The following is a 7,863-nucleotide window of genomic DNA, read 5'->3' on the forward strand; positions in this document are numbered from 1 at the left end:
ACCTATTATTTATTATTTACACTGTAAATTATATATTTAATAATATGTATTTAAGGTATATAAATTAAGATAATTATATTAATATTAAATTACTAATTATTAAATTAATTTAAATTTGATAATTAATTTATGTACAAAATATACTATTAATTATTTAATTAATTTTCATAATTATTAATATTTTAAATTTTATTAATTAAGTTAATCAATAATAACGTCTAGGGTTTGCTTTTCATTTCTCTTTTCGTTGTTGCTGTTCGGCTTCCTTGCTTCGCAGGAGGTGTAGAGATTCGTGGCTGTTCGACTTTGCTCCTTCGACGACTTTCCCTTCCTGTCGGATCGGAAGTTACGACATTTTGATCGGAAGCAACAACGTGAGTTCGCTGGCTGTGAAGGTAAATTTCCACCTTTCGCGCGCTGATGAGGAAGCGGATAGGTCGCGGCGGCGGTCGCTCGCCATTTTCCCCATCATCAGTCATGGATCGATCCAAACTTATTCGCCGCATCCAAACCCTAAATCTAAACGCCTCCCCTGACCCAGATATCGTCATTCAGCGCCTTCGCGACCAATACCCCGACTACGCTCGGATAAAGATCCGGCCATTCTCCGCCCGACTCAGCGAAGTATTACAATACATCCGCAATGGTAATTCTAAACCCCTCGCCGCAGGAAACACCTCATCGTCCTCATTTTCCGATTGCGAGAGGTCATCTCGCAGAAAGCGTGGAAAGGAGGACGTATTTGAGGAGCGGCTCCTTCGTGCAGAGTCCAAGCATCTTCGCCTGTTGCAAGTAAACCAGGTCGCCCCTTCCTCGCAGTCCGAATCGTCAGATGATTCAACTTCCACTTCCGATGATGCTGCTTTTGAGGGGAATATTGAACCGGAGTTCGACGTGACGAAATCCATGCTCCGGGAGAGGTATGTCAAACAATCAGAGCAGAGCTTTAAAAAAGGGAAGGAGGAGAAGAATCTTGAGATTGAGGCAATTGCTGATGAGAAGAGGAAGATTGAGATCCCGATGAAAAAGGGTGGGGGAAGTGGGAAGGAGGCTCCTGTAGTGGGTCTGGGAGCTATTGACAGTGATCATAGGAGTAAAATTGTGAGTTGGGAGACTGGGAGAGAAGGGCCGAGGTTTCAGGATCTCGGAGGCCTTAACATGGTTTTGGAGGATTTGATGATGGAGGTGATTGTACCGTTGTGCCATCCAGAGCTGCCCAAAAGGCTTGGGGTGAGACCGACAGCCGGAATATTGTTGCATGGTCCGCCTGGGTGTGGGAAGACAAAACTTGCTTATGCAATTGCGAATGAGACTGGCGTGCCATTCTACAAAATTTCTGCTACTGAAGTGATTTCTGGTGTCTCAGGTAGAGTGAAGTTGTACTATTTTTGCTGATTTACTTTTAAATAATCTATTTTCAGAAGAAAATATATACATTTTTGTCTTGAATGGTATACAAATTGCTTTTATGATTCCAAATAGAGAACAAGGCTTCACAATTATTCATCATTACAAGCTTTCAAGTTGTTAAAAAAGCCTATATGTATTCATGTGAATTGAACTCTTTTATGAACTACTTTATAGTTCTCGGACTAATTAAACTCTCCTTTTGATAACCTTAGTTATTGGATAAGTTGAACTCTCTTTTAGATGGCCTTATTTTTTTTGATGAGTTGAACTCTCCCTTGGACAATTTCAATTTGTGGTAAGTTCAATGAATGGGTTGAACTCTCCCTTAGAGAACTTAAGTCTGAGATGAATTTAGGCTCTCTAATGACATCAAGCTTGAGACAAGTTCAAAGTCGCATTTTGACTTAATTAACCTAACACATTTGTAATGAGTGTCCATTAGTTCTCCGATTTTCATGTTTTTTTGTTTGAAATAAAAATTTTCATTCATTTTTTTTTATGAAATAATGAATTTTGAAGCTAATTTGTCCAAATTAATATCTAGAAATATGCCTAGTAAAGAATATTTGATTAGCTTCTTGTTTGAAGAATATTTTAATTCTAGCATAGTCTTTTGTCTTTTATGTATTTTTGAACTAGTTGCCGCCTAGGATGGGCCTCGCCTCACCATTAGCTAGAGCTTTCATTTTTTGGGTTGCAATCCCAATGTTGATTTGATAAAGCATTATCTTATCAAACCATTAGCCAGACACTAAACTTGAGTTAATACCTTATGTAATCTCAATAGGAATGAAAGAAGGTTAATTTGATAAAGCATGCCACAAATAACTGAGATGAAGCTAATAATGATGATTACTCTTCCTTTTCATTCTAAAAGCTGCATTTGTGATCATATTTAGGCCCTTTTCAACAAATCCTGACCCCTCTTATTTATGGTTAACTTTAAATTTTTCTCTCATTCCTAAGTTTTTACAATTTCTCTAGCGTGAGAATTGCTTCTGCCATATTTGACTTTGCAGTCCCAATGTTTTTTCTTAAACTTTCATCATGCTATCAAAATAAGGTATATATATCTTGTAGTTCATGTATTTTTAATGTAGGATGAAGAACATTATGCTAAACTTCTGAAATATCTTTCTACCTTTGTTAATGGGTTTTTAACAAACTGCAAAATGTGGTTATTTCAGGTGCATCTGAAGAAAGCATACGTGACCTTTTCAACAAGGCATACCGAACTGCTCCTTCCATTGTATTCATTGATGAGATAGATGCCATTGCTTCCAAGAGGGAAAACTTACAAAGGGAGATGGAACGTAGAATAGTGACACAGCTTATGACTTGCATGGATGAGTCACCGCAAATTCTGAGAGCAATTGATAGTGATTATGGCCCAGAAGCATCTGAAAAAATAACAAATAGAATGTCTGGTTACGTTCTTGTAATTGGAGCTACAAACAGACCCGATGCAATTGATCAAGCTCTGAGGAGACCTGGACGCTTTGATAGAGAGATAGCTTTAGGTGTCCCTGATGAAAATGCGCGTGCAGAAATATTGTCAGTGCTGACTCGTAATCTTAGAATTGAGGGAAAATTTGATCGCTTCTTGATAGCCAGGTTCACACCAGGTTTTGTTGGTGCTGATTTGGCAGCATTGGTGAGTAAAGCTGGTAATCTGGCTATGAAGAGAATAATAGATAAAAGAAGGCTTCAACTTAAGGAAAATGTTGACTGGTGGAGGCATCCGTGGTCGCCTGAAGAAATTGAGAACCTTAGCATTACTATGCTTGACTTTGAGGTAAAGTATTCGTAAGTGTTAAACTTGACACTTAGTAATCACACTGCTTTAGTATATTGTATATTAAAATTTACATTTTGTATCATGGAAGATATTAATAATTCTCTACCTTATATGTCTTATGATTCACCTTTTTTCTATTATGATTTGTTTAAGGCTTTGAGAGTGTTTGCCTGGAACAATTATTACGTCCTCCGACCGGACGTAATAAAAGTTCGTGTGCCTGTGTAGAATTTATAACATATCTTTGTGCCCTGAACATTGTTATGTGCTGTACATGTAGTTTATTTTTGAACCTATGCAAACTTTAGGCTTCGTTCTCTTATGCTTAATGCTATGTATGGAAATATACCGAGTTTTTCCTAGAAAAAACTCGGTACAACTCGGTATTGCTCGGTATAGCTCGGTATAACTCGGTATTGGTCTTCACAGAGCGGTATTCCTTGTTATTATCAAATAATACCTAGCAATACCGAGCAAATACCTAGTTTTTTGGCGGAATTTTGCCTCCGACCGGACGTTCCTCTACGTCCTTACACCGGACGTAATAAAAGTTCGTGTGCCTGTGTAGAATTTATATGTTGTGCCCTGAACATTGTTATGTGCTGTACATGTAGTTTATTTTTGAACCTATGCAAACTTTAGGCTTCGTTCTCTTATGCTTAATGCTATGTATGGAAATGTATTACAAAAAAAGCATTTTGATGTAGTCCATGCAGCTCAGGTTGCTCATGCATCTGTCATTTATGTTCAAGAATGACTTATTGTTTTACTTATTCCAGGAAGCTACAAAATTGGTCCAGCCCTCTACTAGAAGAGAGGGATTTTCCTCGATTCCTAATATCAAATGGGAGGATGTTGGTGGCCTTGATTCATTGAGGAAAGCATTTAATCGTTACATTATTCAACGCATAAAGCATCCAGAGGATTATGAGGTAATCTACATGAATAAAAAGTTTGGTGAATGTAAACCTCTAAACCATTTTACTACAAACTTGTGTCATATTCATCATCTAGTTTTGCTTATACTTGTAGCATAGGAAACTTTTCTGCCTTTGTTTTTCATTTTGCTGATATATGCAAGTGACTTGCAATTTTTATTGCTTGCTGATTGTAAATGTTAATTGATTAGACATGAGCATGTGTATGTTCCAAGGATGTGCTAGTAGCTAAAACTTATTGAGGTGTATCAGAATATTTGTACCTCCTTTTTTATTTAGAATACAAGAATTTCGAAGTAAAAGAAAGTCAAAACATCTGATTGTTTAGTTAGGCCATTCATATGCTTAATTTGGAACTTGATGCCTTTTGAGTGGTATAGAAGTCATTATGGATGAACCTGTAGATAGAAGTTCATAATGCAAGGTAGCAAGAGAATGTGGAAAAACTGTGTCATTATTATTGATATCATTGCCATTAAAACTTCCAACATTTGATTCTATGGCTTTTTAGGATTTACTTGATCATATGTTTTAGATAACGTTCAATTTCAAAATGTCGAGCTCATTCTTGTCAAATATTTATTCTTTGCTTATTAATGATTTGTTCGGGCTATCTTCTAGTTTCTTGATATTTTACTAAGAATGCTAGCTTAACTTCGACATTGAATTAAAAAAGGGGCGTATATTGTGCATGGAGATCCTACTAATGCAAGGTCTCAACAGGGGGTGAAATTTATCTCAATTGTCATTTGCTCTCGGTACTAGTTTTATTGGATGTAAATTTTTGCTTCCAAGTAAAATCCCATAAGTTTGGTTTATGTTATCTTCAGGAACTTGGGGTGGACATGGAGGTTGGTTTTATGCTTTATGGACCTCCCGGATGTGGTAAAACATTGATTGCAAAAGCTGTGGCCAATGAGGCTGGTGCCAACTTTATTCACATTAAGGTGCGTGTAAGCTGTCTGAAGTTTTCATTGAGTTCTTGATGCTCTTTTACAAGTGGCATCACTAATATGAAAAATTGGCACTTAAAAAATATCTTGTACGTAATGCTCATCGACCAATCATTTCAGGTAGTGAACAGTTGTTTAGTTTGAAAATAATTGTTTTCTTTGTATCCATGAAATGCAGGGTCCTGAAATTTTGAGGAAGTATGTTGGAGAAAGCGAGGAAGAAGTTAGAACAATATTTAGACGTGCAAGGACTTGTTCTCCTTGCATACTTTTCTTTGATGAAGTGTGTGCTTCATTCCTATCATTTAATTGTTTCAATTCTTTGTTGAAGTCTTTTTTATGTTCTTAGTATTGCAATTGCTGGTCCTAGCAGAACTGAATTTATTATAGTGCCATCTAAGGTTTAGGGTTTAGTTACATTAAGATTAATTGATTTCTGTTACTTATCAGGTAACAACTAAAGCTAATATCAAATGCTAAAAGTAAAAAAAAAAAAAAAATCCTATTTTGAGTGATAGTTATGTTGATTTTGTGTTATTTATTTGTTTAAGGTGGATGCATTAACACCTAAGCGAGGAAGAGAGGGTGCTTGGGTTGTGGAACGGGCCCTGAATCAGGTTATTTTTTTTATGTTTGTTTTCTTGTGGATATAGCATGCCATTGTATTCTTGTGTGGCATATATTAAATGATGTTACTTGCGTCTCTGTTTAAATTTCATGTTTATGCTTGGATAACTTTTTTTTTTTTTAAATGCAGCTGCTTATAGAACTAGATGGTGCTGATCAGCGGCATGGTGTTTATGTCATTGGAGCTACAAATAGGTGTCCTTGCTTATTATTGAAGTTTATTTGGTTCAATTAATGTTTCTTCTAGACTTCCACTTATAAATGATATGTCAGGCTTGAAGTGATCGACCCTGCTATTCTACGGCCTGGTAGATTTGGAAGGCTATTTTATGTTCCACTTCCGAGCGCTGATGAACGGGGTTTGATTTTAAAAGCACTTGCTCGCAAGAAGCCCGTTTCTCCAGATTTTGATTACAATGTGTTTACCTCTAGAGAGGCTTGCATGAATCTATCTGGGGCTGATCTTGCAGCTTTGGTAAGGTTGCATTGTATATGTATAATAAAAATCACACATTTATAATATAGCAGGGCATGTTGACTGACATAATTGCCTCTTCCACCACAACATCAATTCAAATAGATTTTTGTTTACACACTTGCTACTAATGTTGGGAGCTACCATCATCATTTTTATGCTTCAATTGGCTTGCAATTTTTTTCCTTCTATAACAGGTGAATGAAGCAGCCATGACTGTTAAGGAGGAGAAACAAATGTATGTGGACCAAGGGATTTCATATGATGAACCATTGATGATCAAGACATCACACTTTGAGAAGGCTCTTGAAAAGATTATCCCATCAGTCTCAGAGCAGGTATTAAAAAGAGAAATAACTTGTACATTTACCTTTTTTAATCAAAAAAATCTTTGAAGCGACCTCAGACTATTCGTGTATAGTTAATTTAGTCCCATATTATTATGTTGTCCCAATTTAGTTCAGAACTAACCTGTAGAAGGACGCTCTTTGACATTTGTCTTCTTTTTTCATTGTTTCTGGGCCTCTTATTTTTGTTTATATTGATTTTATTTGGCTAGCCATGTTGAACCTCATTAAACAAATTCTAAACTTGTTCTCCCTCCTTTTGTTATTGTACGTTGCAGCAAAGGCGTTACTATGAGGCCTTGTCACAGAACTTCAGAACAGCATAAGATGAGACCCTCAAATCAACTTGATAAGCACAATATTTTTTACTTAAGAGTGTGAAATTGTAGGTTAGTTCTGCTAAATTTGTTAGCATGGAGTGTTTTAAAGGTCTATTATTTTTATTGAGCTGATCATGAAAAGTTCCATCAAGATGTTGTTTCTACATGCTTTGTAAAATCTTTCTAGTATTTTAGATTATCTATTTTTTCCTTTTTGTGGACATAGTTGTATAATTAGGAAAACATTTAAAAGCAGTGGTTATCGGAAACCTTGTATATTTCCATGTTTAGCATTCTTCCTTCTACATCAATTATCATTTTCTTCCCTATGAATTATTTGTACCAACCTATTCTTATCTTCTATGCCTGTTTGGCTGTGATCCATTGCTCTTCCTCTGCAAATTGTAGACGTCGGTGATCTTCTTCCTGTCTATGATATTCTTTAATTTGTTGTCTTATTGAGCTTCATTTTATGTGGCCTCATCTTCAAATTTTCTCAGCTCTAGTTAGGAGTCACCTTTGCTAAGCTAACCAATGCTTTTGTGTATTTACCAATGATGATGACTGCTAATTTGTGAAAAATGTTAGAATTGGTTGGCTGAAAAGATTGATAAAATGATGTGAAATGTAGTTCGCATAAATGTTTTAGAAGTCTGTTTTGATGCTGAAATGATTTCTTTGTAAAAATCAGAGAATTTCCAATATTGCATATGTTAAAGCATTTATTTCCCTTCCTTTTAGTGGCAAGATACTTTCTCTTATTGATGGTTTCTCATGAGATCTAAGGGTTCTATTTAATTGTATTTTTTTTTTTTTTGGGAAATTTTGGGGCCAAAGCCCATATATTTCAAATGAAAAGAGTTACAAGAATAAATGTAAAATTAAATGACTAAACCTTGCATAAGCAGAAAAAACAAAACCTTATGCAAAGTCCGAAAAAACCCCAACTATACCACCCAAATACAATAACAAAAACAACATAAAATTCGCAGATC

General features: G+C 35.9%; 1 protein-coding gene across 1 annotated transcript; it reads left to right on the forward strand.

Moving 5' to 3' along the window:
- The first annotated feature begins 272 nt into the window (after positions 1 to 272).
- Positions 273 to 7,248, forward strand: LOC110101516 (cell division control protein 48 homolog C). The gene is made up of 10 exons (XM_020829439.2): positions 273 to 1,366; positions 2,598 to 3,205; positions 3,988 to 4,140; positions 4,977 to 5,093; positions 5,278 to 5,382; positions 5,651 to 5,716; positions 5,857 to 5,921; positions 6,000 to 6,201; positions 6,399 to 6,539; positions 6,827 to 7,248. The coding sequence occupies exons 1-10, from the start codon at positions 421 to 423 to the stop codon at positions 6,872 to 6,874; spliced, it is 2,451 nt and encodes an 816-aa protein (XP_020685098.1). The 5' UTR covers positions 273 to 420; the 3' UTR covers positions 6,875 to 7,248.
- Positions 7,249 to 7,863: the final 615 nt, after the last annotated feature.

This window comes from Dendrobium catenatum, unplaced genomic scaffold (genome assembly GCF_001605985.2).
Source record: "Dendrobium catenatum unplaced genomic scaffold, ASM160598v2 fragScaff_scaffold_847, whole genome shotgun sequence".
NCBI lineage: Eukaryota > Viridiplantae > Streptophyta > Magnoliopsida > Asparagales > Orchidaceae > Dendrobium > Dendrobium catenatum.

Bases quoted from the DNA above. Each gene is read 5' to 3' on its own strand.
- LOC110101516 (XM_020829439.2), top strand. From the start codon at position 421: ATGAGGAAGCGGATAGGTCGCGGCGGCGGTCGCTCGCCATTTTCCCCA. The intron at 3,206-3,987 runs GTAAAGTATTCG...TACTTATTCCAG, and splicing joins TTACTATGCTTGACTTTGAG to GAAGCTACAAAATTGGTCCA. The intron at 6,202-6,398 runs GTAAGGTTGCAT...CTTCTATAACAG, and splicing joins GGGCTGATCTTGCAGCTTTG to GTGAATGAAGCAGCCATGAC.